Below are 22,696 nucleotides of genomic sequence, written 5' to 3'. Positions count from 1 at the left end.
CCTTAATTTGCTCCCCAATATCCAAATGTAAAACAGAACAGCTCTTTGGAAAAGTATTTGGTAGTTTCTTAGAAATTTCGACATAAACTTAACACACAACCCATTCTTTTTATTGCTGAATTGTATAATATAACGATTCATAAGTTGATAAGATGAAAAGCTCCACAAAAATTAGAGATAAGAGCAGGCCAAGGGTGAGATAAGACTTTGACTCACGCTGTTTCCTTCCTAAAACATTCACCCCTACCCATATCCTGCTGTAGCAACCTCCTCCATCCCTTCTAACTTCTTTTAAAAGATTTTGTCTCTGCTTCATGTCTCTTCATCCTCATATCATATTCAACCCTCAATCCACTGCAATCTGGCTTCAGCCCACATTATTCTACTAAAACTATTCTTGCCAACTTTGTTATGACCTCCCTTTTGTTACATGTAGTAGGTGTATTCCAGCCTTCATCTTTACTTCCTGTCTCAACACTTCTGGCCCCGTCGATGATTCCTTCTCTTATACTGATTCTCTTTCCATGTAATTAGTGATATTTTATACTTTTAATTTTCCTTCCACACCTATAGTTACTTCTTCACCAGCCTTATTTCCGGGTTCCTCCTCCTCTGTCCATCTTTTATGTGCTGATACTACTTAGGCTCCTATGCAAGATCCACTTTTCCTTTTACTTGAAAGTGGGGTCAGAGGATCATCTGCATCAAAATCATGGTAAGGGACTCTATTTGTCAAGCGTGTAGATTTGTGAGCTACATCCTATACCTACTCAGTAAGACTCTGGAGTTGGTGCCCAGGATTCTGAATTTTATCACACCTCCTGGGTAATTCATCTGACCCCAAAGTTTGAGAATCTCTTCAACATCTTCCCTGGGTAATATCGTCCATTCCTAAATGCTCAATTACCATCCACCTGATAAAAGTTCTAAACTTTATATCTCTAGGTCACATCTCATTCCTGAGCTTCAAAATCCACAGGCCCAAATTTCTGCTAGCCATTTCATTTAGAGTCCTACAGAAACATAAAACTTTCTATGCCCCAAATGATCTCACTGCCTTCACTTGCAGACTTCTGTGTTTTCTATCTTTGGAAGTGGAACCAGCCACCACTGCTGCAGATTCCAGAAATCTAATTAGCTTCCCTGACCTCATATCCTCACCCTCCTCTACTTCCAAACAGCTGCGAAGCTCTCTCAATTTAATCTTCTAAAAAATGATGATTCCAGCTACTTCTCTCCATCAACACTTAGTGCTATTCTAGTTGAGGCCAGCATCATGTATCATCTGGAACCACTATAGCAGATTCCAAAAGAGTCCCTCAGCCTCTAGACTTAGGCTCTCACCTAACCGTGATCTTTTCTTCACACTGAAATGACTTTTCTAAAATGTGAACCTGACCAGGCAGCTTCCTTATTTAAAACCTTACTACAGAATCCCAATGCTCTTAGAAGGATGGTCATGCTTCCATGGTACAACCTCAGCTTACTGTCTCAGTCTTATTTATTATCCCCAGTTCCTCTTTTATCTTTTAAGAATTCTACCTTTTAGTTAAATTTAACTTCTCTTCTTCGAAGAATACCACATCCTCTTTTGTCTCCATACTTTCACATATTATGCTCACTGTGACTGAAAGATTCTTCTCCATCTCTTTGCTTGGCTGAATTCTACTAATACTTCAGGTATCACCTTCCATATCACTTTCCCTGGGAACTCTCTCTGACCAGCCCCCCCACCAAATTCAAATAAGAGGATCCTGCGGTGTGTGATTATAATACGCTGTACCAACCCCATCGTAGCACTTATTATCGTGCATTTTAAGCTTCAGTTTACTTAACCTTTCCTGCACTAGACTATAAGTCTAATGGAGGCTGGAACCACGTGACCACAACTTGGAATGTGCCACTATATATCTACGGAATGATTCAACAGGTGAATGACTTTTTAAAAAACAACCACAATCTAAAAAAAAGTGTTACAATCTTATATTTTCAGCTTTCATATAATCGAATTAAAATCAAGACTGGGAAATTACATTCTAGATCTTTAAATGATAATATGAACATTATTTTAATATAATATTTGAATTTTTAAGAATATATACGTATAAATTTATTAATATTTTAGGGAAAAGTATTAGACAGTGTTCACAATTCATAATTTCAGAGCCACCTCAGGATGAGCCATAATAAATTATATAAAATTCTTTTCACATATTTGGATATAAGAAATACAACTATAAATTTTAAGCTATTAATATTGTATTCCTATTTAATAGTACCACAAATTGAATAAAGTTCTTATTTAAATAGACATGAAAAGGAGTCTTGTTCAAGGTCTTTTATCCCTGTTTATTCACTTTCTCTGAATGAATGGAATTTGAAAAGCTATAATATACATTCCCTTATTTGAAAACATATTTTCCTCCTCTAAAACTCATTTTTTTACTCTGTAGATTTCACGACGACCTCTTCACTGGCAATTTCAAGGTACTTCACTTACTTTTGCATGTGGGCTTTTTAAATAGAACCTGACCGCTTTGAACTTTTGTATTTGAAATCCAGAAAGCAAATTCTCCTAGGGTTCCACATTAGGATTCTTCAGCTAGAAGCTAAGACTGGATATGCATAAAATCAAATATTCAAGCCCTAGAAGTCTGTTCTCATGCCTCCTCACTCAGTGGCCATTCCATAGCAAACTCAGCTCTGGACAGCTCCCTCAGAAATTCATCAAGGTGGGGGAATTCATCATAGATCCAATTCAAGGTGTTGTTACATTGCCACCTCATGACAAATCAGAGCTACGCAACTTCAGAGGACATTGGTATATCCACTGGGATATAGAAATTGATAACAGAGCTGGAAGGTTAATTTTTGCCTTCATATAAATGCTAAACAATTTTTAAAGATGCAAATAATGGAGTTTGGAAGACTAGTTCCTTCACTTACTAGTTGTGTGACCCTAAAGCAAGTAAGATAATGTTTTTTAATGAGCATATATCAAATTAAAAATAAAGTGTGGCTTAAGTATACCACAAATGACATCACACAGGTCCGAAATTGAGTTCTTTTAAAGGGCTGGTTTGTGAATTACATAAGAATATGAGATATAACTCAATATACTAGCATACTCCCTGGTACTGTACACCATTCTGGTTAGCACCAATGGCTCCCAATGACAGGACACTGCACTGCCTGGAAGAAAGTGTCATGATATCAAACAATAGGGCAGAACTCCACCAAGTAATACTGAATACTTTTATTAAGGAAACAGAAAAAGAAAAGAAAATATGAAATAGTGGCAGTTTCTTTGCACAAAAGCTGAGTAAAACTTGTTACCCTCAGGGGAGAAGTTTCTTGAATTGGGAAATCATACCCTGAGCTGAGAGTTTGGAACATTTGTTCACAAACCTATTATCCTTTCTATAGCTTCACATTAAACATCGCAACTAGTTTATTCCCTTACCATCTGGGCCAGTAGGCCAAATTCTACCCTGAATTTTTCATTCCTATATTCCCTGTGGCTGTTTTTACTGATCTGCACGCCCTTTCTCAACAAAAAGTGGCTTTACTCCTCCCTTTCTAATTTTCAGAAACATCTTTGTCATCCTTATGACCTTTCAGTGAGGGACATTCAGCATAAAGGGGAAAAAATATGTAAAAGCATCTTTGTGATGGTTGGCAGAAGATATAAGAGCTGATATCTGTGCCCTTGGGTGATTATGTACCCACTGGGGCTCCAGGTTTCTCATCTGCTCATCTGTGAGATCAGGAGAGTGATCATAAATACTATTATAAGTTTTTTTTTCTCTAACAAAGTAACTTTCATATACATTATCTCATTTAATCCTTATAATATCCTTATATCCCTATGAGGCAGATAACACACCCAGCAACATTTCATAATGGTATTATACAAATCCGCAGAGGTGAATATGAATCACTGCGCCAGTCAAAAACTCTCATTTAAGGCTGGAGGGAAGATTACTTGTTAACATGCAACAAATATTTCCTGAACACCTACTGTGTGTTTACCACTGTATCTACACAATAAGGATGGAGTAATGAACAAGTTAGAACACACCCCTGTCCTTAGCAAGCTTACATACGAGAGTGGAGAAAGACTATAAAGTAGGAAACCAAATAATAAACTAGATGATTTAGAGAGGGACATAGCACCATGAAGATAATAAAGCAATATACAACTTGGAATGGATTTGAGGCAAATTGTGCCAGAAGCAGATTTTCTTTAAGTGGCTAAAACAAAGTAATAAGCAAGTAACAATAAAAGAAAATGTTTCCGGTACAGGACCAGCAGTACAAAAAAATAGTTTTCAAGTACCTGGATAAAACACCCGTTTTGCAATAGTGCAACTTTTAAGTACATATTGTTGACTGTCCACAGTCTACGCAGAGTTACAACTCCACACTTCAACAACAACATGCTGACAGTTCCTAAAGAAAACTACGTAAAAAAAAAGGCATAACCCAGATGTTCCCTCATTTGACCAACTCCATCTAAGTTTAGATGTGCAGAAGGGCCTATTAGAGATATCCAGAGTAAGCCACATGCAACATGTTACTTGATCAATTTTTCTAAAATAAGGTTTCAGGACAATGACAGAAAGATAAGGGAAGAAAACATGGAGGAATGAAGTCCTAATTACTATACATGCATATTTTTTTGACAATAGGGGGAAACCTTTTACAGATAAGTTACAAAGAAAAGTCAAATAAACAATTTTGTACAAGAAATTTAACATGTTCTGTACAATGTCTTCACTTTGCTGTTATCATTTGTACAAACTCTTCATAGTTTACTTGATCATCACCATCAATATCTGCTTCCCTGATGATTTCATCAACCTCTTCATCTGTTAACTTCTCTCCAAGGTTTGTCATCACATGGCGGAGCTCTGCTGCACTAATATAGCCATTACCATCCTTATCAAACACAAGGAATGCTTCTCTAATTTCTTCTTCACTGTCTGTGTCTTTCATTTTTCTTGCCATCATTGTCAGAAATTCCGGGAAGTCAATTGTGCCGTTACCATCAGCATCCACCTCATTAATCATGTCCTGTAACTCTGCTTCTGTGGGATTCTGCCCAAGAGACCTCATTACAGTTCCCAACTCCTTTGTTGTTATAGTTCCATCACCATCCTTGTCAAATAGTGAAAAAGCTTCTTTGAATTCTGCAATCTGCTCTTCAGTCAGCTGGTCAGCCATGCTGCAAGCGCTACCGGTCTCCGGGACTCGACTACTCAACCACTCAGCTCGTTTGCTCCACTCGGACTAATTCTGTTCTGCTACTTTAATAGACTTATTTTATGCCTAACAGAAACTCAATACATGGTTGATGAGTAAATCTCCAATCAGAATTCATCCCTCCGTTACCTCTATGCCTAAGGAACGGAGTCTGAATCTGTTGTAACAATACTCCCTGTGTGGAAGTCTGGAAAGAAAGTAGAAAGATTTTTGACAAGGACAGTGATTGAAGAAAGAAACAGATTTGAGAGATTCCAGAGAAAGAAGCAAGGACCACGATGACGAGGGGGAGGTGAAATTTTGGGGAGATTCTGGGTGGGTGCAATGAGGAAGGAGGAAAGCTCCAGAATGATGGCCAGGTTTGGCGTGAATAAATGGCTAAACTATCAGTTCTCCCAAAAGAGGGTTACCTGATTTATAATGTTTGACACATCCCTTATCACACAAAAGTGCTCGATTGCTTGAATTGTTTTGAATAGTATGTTTTCATTAGTGCTAATAATGAAAACATAATTAAAAGCATGTTTGTAGTGAGAGGCAATAAGTTCATTTTTGCACATGACAAATTTAAAGTTCTTATGGGACCACTAAGCAAAGAGGTCCCATTGCTTGCTGGATGTATACGAATGGAGCAGATGGGAAATAGGGTCTAGATTTGTAGATGTGATGCTGATGAGGTTATTGAAAGCAACACAGTATAAAGAGAATATGTAACCTGAGAAGAGAAGTCAGACATTGGAATATCAACATTTAGTGAAGCGATAGGTAACTATGATGAGAGAGGGGTGGAATAGCCAAAGGTGTAGGAGAAAGACCAGGGCAAACTGGTTTCACAGAATTCAAGGTGGAAAAAAAATCATGTAGAAGAGAGTACTCAACTGTGCATTTCACTGGATATAAATTTTATATCAATTAAAAAAAACCACTTACCCTCAGACATCCTTTACTAATTTGTTTTGGCCTAGATTGTTTTGTTCTAGAGATTCACTGCCTCTGTTGGTATGTTGAAACAGCAGCCTCCAGTGGTTATGGTCATGGAGAACTAGGATTTATGGACTAGGTACGGTTTTTTCATATAGTACATGCTCAACAAAGTGAGTTCAACTAAATTAATTGTTCTTCAGTCACAAAGAAACAAATGCTTTGTGTGACGCTTTCTTAGGGCAAAGAACATTGGCTTAAAGTGAAGGTCCTGGGATTATGCTGGTAAAACAGTCAAGACTGTTTGCTTGAAATACTGATCCACGGTCCAATCGTTGTTTGCTGGCTGCTGTGGCAATCTGAAGCTCCCAAGATCAGCATCTTTGCTCTCCCTTCCCCTCAATTTTTGGTTGTTATGGTAGGGACAGCAAGCCAATAGTTATGCTTAGCTCTGAGTATATGATCAATTATTTCTTTCTTCATGGTATGCTTTCTTAAAAAGCCAAAAAGTGCATTTTTACCCTAACAAGCCTTTTAAAAGTTGCTCATAGTGTGCCGCTGACAACAATAGTCCTAAATTTCAATTTCTACTCCACCTCTCAGACTTGCTTTATCTTTTTTAGATCTTTTCTTCTCATCTGACGAGAACATGTTTTTCCAGACCTCAAGAATACTGAGAACTCCACTGAGTCCACAACACCAGGCACTGGGGTCTTGCAGAGGCGCACAGTTACTAAACAGTTGCTGACCCTTCCTTATAGCTCTCTATCACTTTCTTGTTTCCACTCGTCCGACTTCGGAGCTCTCTTGAAAGCCCATCTCCCTTACGCTACATTAAGCCCCTCTCAATTCCACCCAACATTTTTCAATGGCTCCCTGCTTCCTTAATCTCTACTTCCCATCTATTCCCCTGGTAAAATTTAGCTTCTCTAAATTCTTCACTTATGTTTTGCATTGACATGCCTTATGTCCAGTCATTTCAGTGAAAGGAAATATCCTAAAAGGGAAGGATTCACCAAGAAGAATGAGGACCATTGATGGATTATAATTTTGCGTGTGACTTTGAAATTCCAAATTCATCTTCATTTTCAGCACGTGGTTATATCATATGATGAAGTGAAATATCAATATGTTTAAAAATATAATTTTGTATTTGTGACGAAATCTAATTTATTGAAGTTATATTTCTATACACACACACACACACACACACACACACAAATGGCTATGTTCACAGTTCCCTAAATCTACCATATTTTAGAAATGTAAACATTTTTATATTGGTAGCTACATTACCCCACTGTTTTACTTATTTTACTTAAAAAAAAAAAAGAAAATATTTGCCTTCTTGTTAAAGGAAAGCTAAGTAAGGAAAAAAAAGTTACTTTAAAAGTATAAAAAGATATATCAGAAGAAAAAAAAGTATGAGACGCATCTAGGAATTTCAGAGTTTTCTCATGGGCATGGTGAAGTGAACACTAGAATCAAGTTAGAGTTCTACCACATACTATTCCTATGTTTCTGGAAAAGTCATGGAGTCTATATTCATGATCCATAGGGATGCTGTCAGAACCAACAAGATAACCTACTTAAAATTGCTGTGTGCTCTTGTGTTCTCCCAGAATTGTAGTGAATGGGAATTATTTGGATTGTGTGGAAACAAGTATATAAAGCAAGCTCCAGAAGAATTCCGTTTTCTTTGTTTTTCTGATCAGGTTCGATACTATGATCAGATGCATTATATAACCTCTAAATGCTCTTGTTCACTGTAGAATATAACTAAGTACTTCTATTCAAAACCAAGTCATGTTACCCATCTGACTATAAGAACTCACACACTGGGTTGGCCAAAAGTTCCTTCGGGTTTTTCCGTGGATGTTACAAAAAACCCAAAGGAACTTTCTGGCCAACCCAATATTTTGAATTCAAAAATCTTTGGATTAGAATGCCTACGTGCCAATAACTCTAGCCATTGGTGTTGACATATAAAATGAAGGTAAATGCAGCATCTTTCTTACACATTTCACTACTGCTTAGCAAATGGCCCACAAAAGGAGTATAATACATATACTAAATTTGATGGCATAAATCAATGGATAAATGAATGACCGAATGAATGACATACAGAAGCTACGGCACGTTGAGGCAATGAATGCACTGAGTGACAGACGGGAGTCACGGGGTTGTGAAGTTGCTGGGAAGCCCACCTCACACTTCACATCTGGCAAACCATCACTCATTTTTGAAGCCCCAACAACGAAAAAAATCTTCCAGCTACACAGCTTCTGAACCTCAGGCAGGATTGCTCACTCAGAACTATGTCTAGCCCTCCTTAAGATCACCTGCCATGCTGCATGACAACTGGCACTGGCATTTGGCCTGTTAGACCACAGACCCCCTGGAGGAGGAGCTGTGCATTTCTGAACACACAGAGCCTGGGACCGTGCCTGACACACACAGAAGGTCTTAACAAGAAAGTAAAGAGCTAGTTGAATAAAAGAGTACTTTACATTTCACTTGAACTCCTTACTGAATAAAGACAATAATTTACTCTTCAGGGAAAAAAAAAGAAAACGAAAAACCCATCAATCAAGTAATAAGCTCAGTAGAGTCAGGAAGGAAAAAGAGTAAAACAGGCAGTCATAGCACAGCTGAAAAGCAGACTCGACCATTTATTCTTCTTCTGCACTTAAAACATTTGAGAATGCCATTCTCAGAAAATTACTATAAACGTTCTCATTTATATAATAGGAGAAGCCAGTGCGTGTTTTCCTTCTGTAATTACGGTTATCCAAGAAATCCCATTCAGTGCACTCCCCCCACCCCTTTCCTTCCCCACACCACAAAGATTCTCAATTACCATTTAGTAGGTTTCCTTGTATATGGGCACTAGATGATGAGAAAGTAAGTTCTACCCCTTCCTCCTTCGAGCACAAATAAAATGACGGCAGGGGTTTCTCATTTACTTTGTTCTCTGCTCCTTCCTCAGCACTTCGAACTGTACCTGCCACAGAGCAGATACTCAATAACTAACTGTTGCTTGAATGACTGACTACATATTTGATAATAAAGTCATAAATCCTCTCAGCTGAAAAATCTTTGTTTTCCATTCTTAGTACTTGCTTTCTTTTTGGCATGATATCTAAATGTAACCAAAGAAAACTAATAGAAAAAATTTTAAAGATACCTATTAATTTTTTATACATATTCTTCATTCATTCTCTTTACTCCAATTTAAATCTGAAAATTCATATTAAGCAGCCAGAAGTGTCCTAACTAAACTCAAGAAAATGGAGGCAATGTCTTCAGATTTAATGATTTTAAAATCAGTGTGTGAGTTGACTAAATTTGTTTATAGCATTTTTTGTTGAGCAGGAAGTTTTAAGCATATTTCTTAAGGCTTTCATTGTGCAACTTAACTTTTTTCCACTGTAAACATATAAAAATGTAAATATGCAGTGAATCCATAGATGATCTGAGTCCTCTTAGTTCATTCTGCCTTCCCACAGGTGTGTATTCCTCTAGCACTAATCGTTGAATTATATTCAAAGCAATGCTGATCAATATAGAAGTCCTGAACTTAACTACTTCATTACTGCAGAGTTTACAGAGGTGAATTCTGGGCGAAATTTCTAAATAATGCCTTGTTACCACTGGAGATATTAAGTATAGGGCAATTTACCCTGTGTTGCCATACATTTCACAAAGCTGCTAAGTTAAACACACTGCAAAAATAACTGCAATGGCAATTTTAAAATTTCTAAACATTTAGAATATTTCAAATAGACTAAAACTTACCTAGGGGAACAAGTAATGTATATTCATATATTCACCACACCACAGATTCAGTTTGCCAAATTTGCCTCAAAACTTTTTGTTTTTAATGGACTAGGTCTTCACAGATATAGAGATATAGCTAAAGCTTTCTGTGAACTGCTGCTCAATCTCCCACATCCTCCCCCACCAGCCCTTTCCCAGTCACTCCCTCTAATGACTTTGGTGATTATCATTACTGTCCATATTATTCTTTTACAAAATATTTCTCCCTAAACAATATTTGCAATATTTTCCCTGTTACTTTAAACTTTATATAAACTGTATTTACAACATGCTCAACATAGAATAACACCCGATAAATGCTGTTAGTCTTTTTGTCTTTTTGCCATGGCATGTCTTTTTGCCATGTCTTTTTGCTTTTTTTTATTTTTCTCTTGACACTGCATTTGAGATTTACTATGTTGAGACATGGAATTATGATTAACTCCCTTTAGCTGTGTCACTGGGCTCTAATCAAACCACTCCTGTCTGAAAGCATCTTTTTCCTTCTTTCGCCCAGCAGCTCCTGGGATCTAGCCACCAGCTCAGGAATGCCTCTCCCCCAAGACTACTTCCTTTGACCTTGGTTTTTTAAAACACTTTGTTGGTATAGAGTGATTTTTTCTTGTAATTTAAACAGGCCTAGCATTACTGTTTCCATTTAATGGACATGAGATAATTTAGAGGTTTTAAAGTGATTTTATGTATAGACCATGTAAACTGAATAAATAAATACATGAAAAAACAAGAAAGACCTTGTAATAAACATTATGTACTGTATTTAATTTTTTAATGCAAATGATTCCATAATTAAGTCTGTATATGTTTCCCTGCACATATACTAGGGAGTTTTTCTAAAATCACAGCTAGTAACAGAACTGCTAGGTTAAAAATGGGTATAATTTTACTTACTAGATACTACACAATTGTTCTGCAAATTAGGCTTATCAAGCTATGCAAAAGACAATAGGGTCTAAAAATGTCCCTTTCTAAACACCCTTACCAACATTTGGTATTGTAAGAATTTAAAATATTTTACCGATTTCCTAGATCTCCTTGTTTCTCATATATTTCACCAATTTCTAGTGAAGTTGAACATCTTATCAATTCTTTATCCATCAGTCCAGTATGGTCCCTTCTAGAAATTGCCTCCTTCGATCCTCATTTGTCCATTTTCCTATTAGTTACTGTCCTGCTAATTTATAGAAATGCTTTATAACTATGAAATATTGATCCTACATTGTTTACATGTGTTGCAAACATCTACTCCCAGTTTGTGACTTGGCTGTTTATAGTGATTTTTATTGAACAGGATATTTTTATGTGGATCAATATGTCAACTCTTTTATTCAAGGTTCGAATTTTACATTTCATTAAAGAAACTCATTCTTATTTTAAGTTTATAAGAAATCATCTTACATTTTATTTTTTAAATTTTATTTACATAATTAGGTATTTAACCTAAATGCAACAGATTTTTTTTATATTTGAATGGTATAGATTTTTTTTTTCTATATGGATAACATAGTACTTCCAGGTTAGTTATTTACCAGTCCATTTTTTTCTTCAGTGATCTGTAATGTCATCTCTATTATGTATCACGTTTACATTCACATGCAGGCAACAGCATTCTTTCCCTGGTTTAAAAAATCCAGATCAAGAGGACAGTAAGTTGTTTTAGTCAGCTCAGCCTGCCATAACAAAATGCCACAGGCCAGGTGTCTTAAACAACAGACATTTATTTCTCACAGTTCTGAAGGCTGGAAAGTCCAAGATCAAAGTGCCAGCAGATTCAGTGTCTGGTGAGAGCTGATTCCTGGCTACAGAGGGCCTCCTTCCAGCTTGTGCGTACATAGCCTTTCCTCCATGTGTGCTTGTGGGGAGGGAGTTGAGTCTCCTGTCTCTTCTTCTTATGAGGACACGAATCTCATCATGAGGGCATCACCCTAAACCTAACTACATCCCAAAGGCCCTCCAACCATCACACTGGGGGTTAGGGTTTCAATATATGCATTTCGAGGGGGCACACAAAACACTGAGTCCGTAACATAGGTGCTCAATAAGTGTTCTTTGATGCATCAGAAAGTAATTTAGGGCTTCCCTGGTGGCGCAGTGGTTGAGAGTCTGCCTGCCGATGCAGGGGACACGGGTTCGTGCCCTGGTCCGGGAAGATCCCACATGCCGCGGAGCGGCTGGGCCTGTGAGCCATGGCCACTGAGCCTGTGCTCCATAACGGGAGAGGCCACAACAGTGAGAGGCCCTAGTACCGCAAAAAAAAAAAAAAAAAAGTAATTTAAACTGATTCTCTGCAGCAGCCGATTACTGAAACATCTTTTAAATCATCTTTCCCCTCTATGAATATAGAGCTAACCCTAGCTATAGAGGAGCCACATCATTTGGGTATTTAGCTTATAATATTCTAATTGTACACATCTAGGGAGATAAAGAGAGAAGGAGAGGAACAAGAATTTAAGTAGCCTGAGTGAGTCTGCCTGCCCTTCCATGCACTAAATATAACCAGGAGGGTAGTGAACAGGGAGACACAAATTAACTGTGCCTACAAGGGGTGTCGGTCCCTGGGAACCTCTCTCAGAGTAATCAGCTTGCAGTGTGTGCAGTGTGGTTCTAGTTTGAAGATATGCATTTTTCACATACGTATTTTACTTCATAGAATTGTACACAAATCTACTTACGCTGCACTTTATGTCAAACTTAACGGATTTCTAAAGGCATTTTTTTACTATACATGGTTTTTGCCCTAAGTGCTGACTAAACCCTAATTGCTGAGTCAGACACTACTCCACCGTAATCAGTGTGTCAACAGAACATCAAAATACTCTTCTTTAAACAAGAGGTCAGATAAAAAGAGAAGTTTCTAGTCTTCACTCACAGGTGAACCAAGATGTGCAGGGATAAGAGTGATTTCTGAGATAAAGCCAGCATGAAATAGAAAACTAGTGAGGATGTGCTGCATAGCAAGGGGAACTCTACTTGGTGCTTTCTGGTGACCTGGATGGGAGGGAAATCCAAAAAGGAGGGGAATATGTGTATACATGTGGCGGGTTCACTTCACTGTGCCGCAGGAGCTAGCACAACATTGTAAAGCAACTATACCCCTGATTAAAAAACAAAAATAAAAACAAAAAACCCCCGCATGTCTTAGTTTCCAAGGTAAACACAGGTATACCAGGACCCTGAAAACCTGGAAACAGAGCCTCTGTCCACCAGCAACAACTGGGCAACAACAACCTGGCCCTTTCCTCCTGGATGAAGAAATGAGTTTGCTGACACTGTGTTTGTTTCAAGACCCAGAAAGTGCCAAATACTATGAAGTCACAGAAATGAACATGACACGTTATGGTGGAAGCTCTTCTCAAAAGATGGCAGACACATTGAATAGAAAAGCGTTTGGCTGTACCAAGAAGTGAGTTTCTCAAAGCTACAGAGAGAATGACTTTGCAGGGACAGTGGCATTGCTGAGAAGGTGATTCCTTTAGGAACACTGTTGACAGACAAAGCTTTGCTGATAGTGGCTACACCTGCCAATTCTCTGTGTGGCTAACTCACTTCTGATAACCTTTTATATCAGCTTGTTATGTCAGGAACTTAATCCAGCCCAGCAGTGGTTTTGTGGTGCTGTCCAGACAACCTATTCTCACCTGAAATGCTTCAATGGCTGTATCTATCCAATGGCAAGGAAAATTAGAATAATTTTCCCAACAATTTATTATACCATAATAATAGTTTACCTGAGGAACTAGGAGCAGAATTCATTCCCCATTCTTTAAAGCATGATTCCTTTCTGAATCAATCACAGGATATTAGCTCTTCTAGGTATCTCAGAGATTACCAAGTCCCATAATTTGGATAAGAATCTGAAAAGTAGAGGCACTGAGTAGTCCACAGTCACAACGCTAAGAGGCAGAGCTGGTCTTAAACACCGCTTTCCTAGATCTTTGCATCCTAAATCTTTGCTCAGCATTTGCATCCACAAAGCCAAATGCCAATAAGCTAATCAGGATCCTATCAATGCAGCTATTTTCTTGCTTAAACAATTTACTACTTTAAGAGACTAGAGACCTAAAACTTTGTGCTCCTAAGAGCTTAAATGGAATGAAACAAGAAAAAAATCTGTATAACTGGGGTTATCTGTAATGCTCTTTTTTTAAAGTTAAAAAAAAAAAGGAAAGAAAATGGCCGTAATTCTTCTCCACTGACTAGGTTTACTTGGGGTTGGTTATTATTTCAGAGTAGCAGGTTTTAAAGGGACAGTCAGGTCTCAACGGCATGAAGAAAGGTGCACAATTTTTTCTGAAGCTCATCAAATTAATAATGACAATAATAATAAGACTAATAATATGATAGCTAGCTTTTATTGAGTCTGTGGGTTTTTTTTTTTTTTTTGGCCACACCACACAGCATGCGGGATCTTAGTTCCCAGACCAGGGATTGAACCTGTGGCCCTTGCAGTAGAAGCACAGAGTCCTAACCACTGGACTGACAGGGAATTCCCTATTGAGTTCTTATTAGTATCTAAGTTCTATCTATCATTTAATCCTCATAATAAACTATATGGTAGATATTATTTACCTATGAGAAAACTGAGGCATAGAGGAATTTTAAACCTTATGGAGGAAGGAATTGAATCTAGGAATGCCTCCTTAAAAATCACAACCTTAATCATTCCTTACTGAGATGATCCTCTTACAAAGATAGGGAGATGGACTTCAGAACTCTCATCGTCTTTTCTGGATTTAGAATTTTAGTTCACAAAAGGTGAATCTGCTACCTGATTTGCTGGTACCCTCAAAGAGTTAATGATCCTTCCAAGGCAGAAATTCCTTGGAAGGGAGTAATTCACAGCCTGGGGAAATGCAGACCAATATATATAACATGGTAAGCAAATGAGTTCTTTCTATTGCAGTGTCGAGGGTGACACATTACATAGGATCCTCTCTGCATCCTGTGGATAGCGGCATCTATATAATGTACTCAAAATAAATAAGGCTTTGAGTGTATGGGAAAGATAATCACAATTCAATTTACACAGAGACATGAATCGTCTACTGTATGTTACAGTGACGGCTCAACTTCTCAAAGAAAACATTCGTTCTTCTTCTTTCCCAAAGAGCATCTTGCTCATCTACTAACTTCATATTTTCAAATACAGCTGTTTCCCTCTCAGATGTCAGAAATGCCACCACACATACTGGATCCCCTTGAAGGGATCAAGAGAGAGTCAAGTTCTCAAAAGTGCCTCATGAGCACAAGAAGAAGGTCCAAGTAGTGTGTGAAGGGGAATGAGACAGTTTCCATTCTCTTGAAAGATGGCTAATCTCAACTGTAATGGATGGTCAGAGAGTTGCTGGTGAAGAGGGACCGACACACTGCTGTGGCAAGGCACACAGGTGCAGAGTTTTGGAGTATCTACAGGAGAGCCTTCCATTCCTCAGAGCCAACAGTATGGCAGTGATTCCAAACACACAGGCAACGCTCCACCCTCAAGGCCGTATTACACGTACGTGGCTAAAAATGGAAACTTTCCTACTGTCCCAAAATGGGGATGCTGTTAAACACATATGGTGCATTCTCGTTAAGGAATACTATGTAGTCACCAAAGACCACACTTAAAAAGCACAAACAGTAAAAGATAACAATAAATATTAGATTCTACTACTTTTATAAGTTTTGTAGTTTTAACTCATTCTCTCCTTTTTTTCTCTCTCTTACTTTCCTTTCCTTTTCTTCCCCATTAATTCAAACGAAAAACTACATTGGAGAAAGTGTGGTAGGGAATATACCAAAACGATGAAAGGAGTTCTCTGTGAACTGGTCATCCTTATTTCACTTTAAAGAGGGGAAATGTAAGGATCAAAGTGGTCCAATGTCTTTGACCCTGGTATACAGTACTGGTAAATTGGGGTGATATAATACCATGCTGCTTCACACCTACCCACTGAAGTTAACACCCCCCACCCATTCCTCAGTTGTGAAATGATGACCTTTCTGATCTCTTCAAATGCTGGTGTAAAGGGGTCCAGACACATATGACTGTGAGACTTGCATGTTCTTACTATAAAAAGTTCACCAAGTTAAACGTATTATAATTTCAGAAGTCATATTATTAGAATTAGAATTATCAGGTCTTTAATGTGTATATTATAAGAACAAGTTCTAGTTGAAATGAATTATTTTAAATTAATGAGCAGACCTGAAAATCCATTTTCATTCAGTCATTCATTCACTCATTTGCCATATATTTATTGAGCACCTTTGGTGTCCCAGGTCTTGTGCCTGACTCCAGGAATATAAAAATTAATAACATAGGCCCTACTTTCAAGAAGATCAATGTCAAGTGAAACATGATATACACACACACTAAAGTTGCACACACATGCTATGGTAATTATAATGATAGGGATAGTCCCAGGTATGAGTTAGAGAGGCATGAAGAAAAGTAACAGCCTGTAAAGGATTCCTGAAGAAAAGAAGGGAATGCCTTAGTCAAATTATATAGTATTAATAGAGATATCTAGGGGGACAGGGATAAGAAAGAACATGCCAAAGAGCTGGAAAACACTGAGTTCAAAGCAAAGAGAGACAAAGGATGAATTTTTCCACCTGGAGCAGATGACAGCAAAACTTGTTCACCAGTTATAGTTCAGATGGGAACCACTACAGGGAATTGACAAGATAATCAAATTAATGCTTATATTCATCTTTACCATGTATTTTCCATAGCTGCTAGAGCTCTCCAATGGTTATATAAAAGATGGCTTTAGTGGGACAAGCCATGTCCCCCCCGCCCAAGTACAACAAACCAATTTGTGTAAGACATGCTGAAGCCTTGAATTAGGGAAGTGGTGGCAGGGATAGAGAAGGAAGAACAAATTCAGAAATTAAGTAGATTAATCTATATGATCAAGGTATGGACCATCCCAATATACACACAACCTCAGGATTTGCATACTATTTCAGGGAGTCAAATAATTTAAAGCTCATCCTAAGTGTCTACGAATACTCAATTAAGAATGCTTCATCTATAATAAGTAAAACTGTGATGAATACCTGTGGAAATTAATTTTCACTTCAAATTATCAAACTACCACTGCTGTTAAACACCTACAATGAAGACTGGCCTACTTCTCAAACTGATTCAGTGAAGTTTTATTTTAGATATGGTTTATTAGGGGGTTTCCCTGGTGGTGCAGTGGTTGAGAGTCCGCCTGCTGATGCAGGGGACACGGATTTGTGCCCCGGTCCAGGAAGATCCCACATGCCGCGGAGTGGCTGGGCCCGTGAGCCATGGCTGCTGAGCCTGTGCGTCCAGAGCCTGTGCTCTGCAACGGGAGAGGCCACAACAGTGAGAGGCCCGCGTATCGCAAAAAACAAACAAACAAACAAACAAAAAATGCACACGCCTTTTGACTCAGAAATTCCGCCTCTAGGAATTTTATTCTAAGGAAAAATTGGAAATTGGCACAAAGATATTAAACACAGATAAATTCATTTTTGCAGAATTATGGAAAGAGGGGTAAGATGACTAGATAAAAAGCCAGAAAACTGCAACAGGAGTTAGAAAGCTAAATCATGGTACATCTGTGGGATGGAATACCTTGCAGCTTTTTAAATTGTGGAAGAATATTTTTAATGACATGCAACGTCTCTAATGTTGGATTACATTTCTGCATGACTGTTATACTTCAAAGAAAAGGTTACTCTAAAAAAATTAATAATATATCTGGCCATTCTCACTTAGTATGTGGTTTTATCATTTAGATGTGTGGTTCAGATTTTCAGAATATGGAATGCTAGTAAAAACCAACAGTCAAAGAATTAAACTGTAGAATATGATAACTTCAATATTTTATTATTTGGCCTTTGTCTACACTCCCCTCAGCTCCATATACATCTCTAAACTATGGCTAAGGAAGTGAGAATTAATATAATTAACAAAGGAGGCCAACACTATGAGAATCATGAAGGAAGAAAATAAGAGAAAAACTGACAATTAAAAAAACTGTCTAAATATTTCTTGAATAAACCAAAATTTACTCAGTGAAACTTTAGATTTAATCACATAAAAAAAACAGAAAGAACCTAAAAATCTACTCTTTTAAAAACATTAATTACTCAATAAATACAATTATAGCAAAGGATATTCTGTTTCTTGACTTTAGTTAGGGTCCATGTATGGGTTCACTTTGACATGATTTACTGAGCTATAGGCGCTTTTCTTTATGTTAACTTCATATGTTTTCTTTATGTTAACTTCAACGAAAACATTTAAAATCTAAGTATTGAGAAGTAAATATGGCTGCAAATGCTTTGTATGTTGTGGATCCCATGCGAAGAAGAAAACTTGGAAGGAATTCATATCTAGCTAAGACAAAAAGAATTGAAATTCAAAGATTGAACACTTTAAGTACAATAGCAAAAGAAAAACTTGTCTGAATGGGTATATGACAAATAACATCTATTTAGAGAACTTAACAGAAATGACTTTACTGTAATTAATGCAACTGCCAGTCCTTTCCAAGATAACACTCTATGATGATGGAAATGTCCAAATCTCCATTGCCCAATACAGTAGCCACTAGCCACATGTAGCTGTTGAGCATCTGAAGTGTGGCTGGTATGACTAAGAAACTGAGTTTTCAAATCAATTTAAGTTAATTGAATTTTAATAGTCATATTTGGCAAGTGGCTACAGCACAGCTAAGAGTAAGCAATGTGAAACCAACTATTTAGCTTTAATATTCAAGTTAATAAGATTGTATGTACTGGAGAAAATAAAATGAAACCCCACTCTTCGGTCTCTACGTCCCCTAGTCTGAAGTGCCTCGTTACTGCTGATAACACCTGCATGGCTGACCATTTACTCCCTAAGAGAAGAAAACTGACACTGCTTATAAGTTCCAAATGACACTGCCAGTGAGCTTTATTTTCTAATGGAACAACTGCTTTCTAGTTAAACGGGTTTCTCAAAAGGTCTAATGATTTGCTGTCATGAAAATATATGTTTTGTCACCATCTTTCTCTTTTCTTTATTTTTTAAGTCAATAATAGGCTACAACTACTAGAAAATTATTTACTTTTTCTTGAAAATACTGGGACAATCACAGTGTCCCTGTTTATGGCTCTATGAAGCTAGAAATTTGGTTATAAATGTCCAGCTTTCCAATCATGCACTGTATCATTTTCACTCTAGAATGGACCATTTCTCTACAACCCTGGAACCTTACATAAACTTCCTCTCCCTATATTTCTCCTACATTTGGACAATTTCAAGTAGGCCTTCAGAATGCAGAGTTCAAGTTCTCCAAATGCCTTCCATAGTATTCACCATTTGATTTTGTCTCTCTACTATGACCTGCTCTACGTTATGTAGTAGTACTGAATATTTTGATAAGGGATTGTGATGCCTATTTAATTTTCTGTCTTCACAAACTATAAGCATGTGAGGTCAGGGGCTGTACCTTATTTGCTGTACACATATATAGTTTATTAATATTTTCTGGGTAAAATGAATGAAATAAATCAAATATTACTAAATTAACTACATCACCAGAGGGGTGAAAAACAAAGGACCTATGTTAATTGTATTATTATTATTATTTTTTTGCAGTACACAGGCCTCTCACTGTTGTGGCCTCTCCGGTTGTGGAGCACAGGCTCCAGACGCACAGGCTCAGCAGCCATGGCTCATGGGCCCAGCCACTCCGCGGCATGTGGGATCTTCCCGGACTGGGGCATGAACCCGTGTCCCCTGCATCGGCAGGCGGACTCTCAACCACTGCACCACCAGGGAAGCCCTGTTAATTGTATTTAAATTCATTTGATTACACACATGAGCAACAACACACTCTTCTCTAGTGCCTATGGCATATGAAACAAGAGGAGGGTAATAGGCTGCAAGCCTAAGGAAAAAATGTAAGAGCTGAAAATGAGAGATTTAACAAAAGAGGAACATGTTGTATGTTTGCATATATAAATGCCGTCAGATATAACAGGGATCTGCCAATTTTTTTTTCTTAAATGGCCAGATAGTAAATAGTAAATATTTTACGCTTTGCATGGCATAAGGTCGCCATCACAGATTCTTTTTTTGGGGGGTAACCACCTTGTAAAAATGTAAAAACAATTCTTAGCCTACAGGTTATAGAAAAATAAACTGCAGCCTTCATTTGGCTGACAGGTTATAGTTTGACTACTCCTGACATAGAGGATTAGCACTCCTAATGTGAACACTTAAATGATTTGTCATGCTTTGCCTCAAAGAAGAAAATTGCCACATATGGATGATAAATGTTACGTTAGTACGAATCTGAGGCTTCACATCCCATGTTTAAAAAGGAAAGATAAAGAAAGAAAAATAGTCATGGTAATTTAATCAGAACAACGTTGACCCAGTTACAGATGTGTTTGCAGATGGCAATCTGTATAAAATGGTCTGATTAATAAGGCCTGACATATGATAACACCAGGAACCCACACTCCATAGGATGTTGAAAATATCTAAAAATGCAAGTTGCAGAAAAGGGCTCTTCCCCATAGGCTCATGGAGCTTCACTGAACTAGATGAATCCTTCTTTGGAAAGTCTTATCACCATTGCTGGTTATGAAAGATATTGTATCCCATATCTACATTGTGTTTTTCTTTGGATTTTACTTAATCAGAGAAGTAAATATTTTAAAAGGGAGGCAATGTACCTTTTCTTTGTTCTGCCTCTAGAATTAGTGTATTATTCTCCAAATGATGCCAATTATTAGATTTTAAAAAGTGAACACAGTGTTATACTTACTAAATGCCTAAAAAGAGAATTCTCTCTCTTCTTATAACTGAGCAGGACCTTGTGGGGCCTTCCCAGGACAAACGTCCCCACCACCCCCACCCCGGCCACATGTCCTCCGCCTGTCTCTTGTTTGTAGAAAATATTTATTCCCCCAGGCCTCCACTGAGTCATAAAAGCCTGGCTCAAGAATTAATGATTGAAAGAATGTGAACACGTAGTAACAAAAAATAGTAGTTGGACCAGGAGAAATGGTAACAATTTACAGTCGCAGAATCTTTAGTTCCTCCCTGAAGGACATAGATAACAGCATCTGACACATACTCTTGAGTTGTTTTGCATATACTAAAACCCCCACTAGACAGAAGAAGCTAACTGCATGATGACTATAAGCACGTAGGTCCCAGACCAGCTGGGGTCTGAGGACTGATGATGTTAATTCCTTGACGCCATCCTGTTAACTCACCATCAACCAATCAGAGAATTATGCAGGAGCTTACCAGGCACCCTGCAACTATCATCTCCCTCATCTTGCCTTTAAAAACCCTTCCCTGAAATCCATGGGAGAGTTCAGGTCCTTACTTGGCCTTTCAATAAAGGCTGCACTTTCCTTCACAAGAGCTTGGCTTTACTGTGTGTGGGCAAGTGGACCCAAAGGTCTAGTTTGGTAACACTCTTTCTGGCTTATTGAGTGAATTCTCCATTTACATCTTCTTTGTAGCTGCATCTTACGGGCTTAAGAACAATAACTCACTACAAAGCACGTAAACAGAATGTATCTATTATCTCAATACCTTCAGACATGGTTAGTACTTACATATTCAAGTACAGAACAGACAGTCTCCTAGAGAACTTTAGTTTTTCAAGAAACACGGTAAAATGGTTCTAAAATAACCCCTTAATTTTGAGGGAGAGAAATGTCTAGGAAAAAAAAAAATAGTGTTACCCACAGAATAAAAAAAAAACAGGCTAAACAGAAATCAATCTTTTTTTTTTCCTTTTAGATTGCAAAAATTGCTAAAGTGGTTAAGGTAGCATACGATTTTTCTTTCTGAAGAACTTTGTCCAGTCTGACAAGTAAATAAATGTGTAACTCTCTCTCTCCTTTTATTGCTGCTGAAACAAGAAATGGAAAATAACTGCAGCGCATTTATGACATACTAGTTTCTTTCTCTACATGAAACACACAATGACAACACTTTATAGATGAACTGTACCTTTGATTGAACACAGAATGGTGGACTAGCTTCACTTTTGTGGAAATGGATAATCTGTCATAGTTTCTGCCCCTGGAAAAAATTACAACCAAAAGGAAAACTACTGGAAAGCTTTTTTTTCTAACAGTGATAAAATATGAAACTGGTATTTTTGGTGTACATAAAATATTTTTTAAAAATTCCTAAGGAATGCTATCATCATCAAAGAATGCTTGAAGAATTTCGTGTTTCAACACATACCACTTCTCATACGTCAAACCATATTATTTACCAAAAAATCATTTTGAGATTGCTTCATGGTTATCATACTCTTGTCTGATCATCAATTCCTTATTATTACTTACTATTACCATTACTATTACTTTTGAAATAAATATGTATTATTAATGAAAATCTGCTTTATATATGGTATATATGTAAACTTAATTTTCCTCTCATACCCTGTAACCTGTAATATGCCAGATCAGTTAAAAGAGCATTTAAATGTTAAATGCTCCTATCACAGGAGTATAAAGTAGAAGAGGTAAATTTTCCCCAACCTCAGAAGAAAAGCATGATCAACTGATGTCCTTTTATGGAATTATAGCAACAAATTCCAGCCAATAATGCCAAAAATCATACTGATTTTTTCTTCTTTAAATAATAGTGAAGTTCCATTGAAACTGTTTTTTAAAGATTAAAAAA

At 37.4% G+C, this 22,696-nt stretch overlaps 1 protein-coding gene across 1 annotated transcript; it reads right to left on the bottom strand.

The window, feature by feature from the left end:
* Window positions 1–4,776: 4,776 nt before the first annotated feature.
* Window positions 4,777–5,311, bottom strand: LOC307176015 (calmodulin-alpha; the record flags this gene model as incomplete). The annotated part of the gene is made up of 1 exon (XM_079901777.1): window positions 4,777–5,311. The coding sequence occupies exon 1, from the start codon at window positions 5,224–5,226 to the stop codon at window positions 4,777–4,779; it is 450 nt and encodes a 149-aa protein (XP_079757903.1). The 5' UTR covers window positions 5,227–5,311.
* Window positions 5,312–22,696: the final 17,385 nt, after the last annotated feature.

Source organism: Stenella coeruleoalba (assembly GCF_951394435.1).
Source record: "Stenella coeruleoalba genome assembly, chromosome: 17".
Classification (NCBI taxonomy): Eukaryota; Metazoa; Chordata; class Mammalia; order Artiodactyla; family Delphinidae; genus Stenella; species Stenella coeruleoalba.
This window is presented reverse-complemented; position numbering and strand designations above follow the sequence as displayed.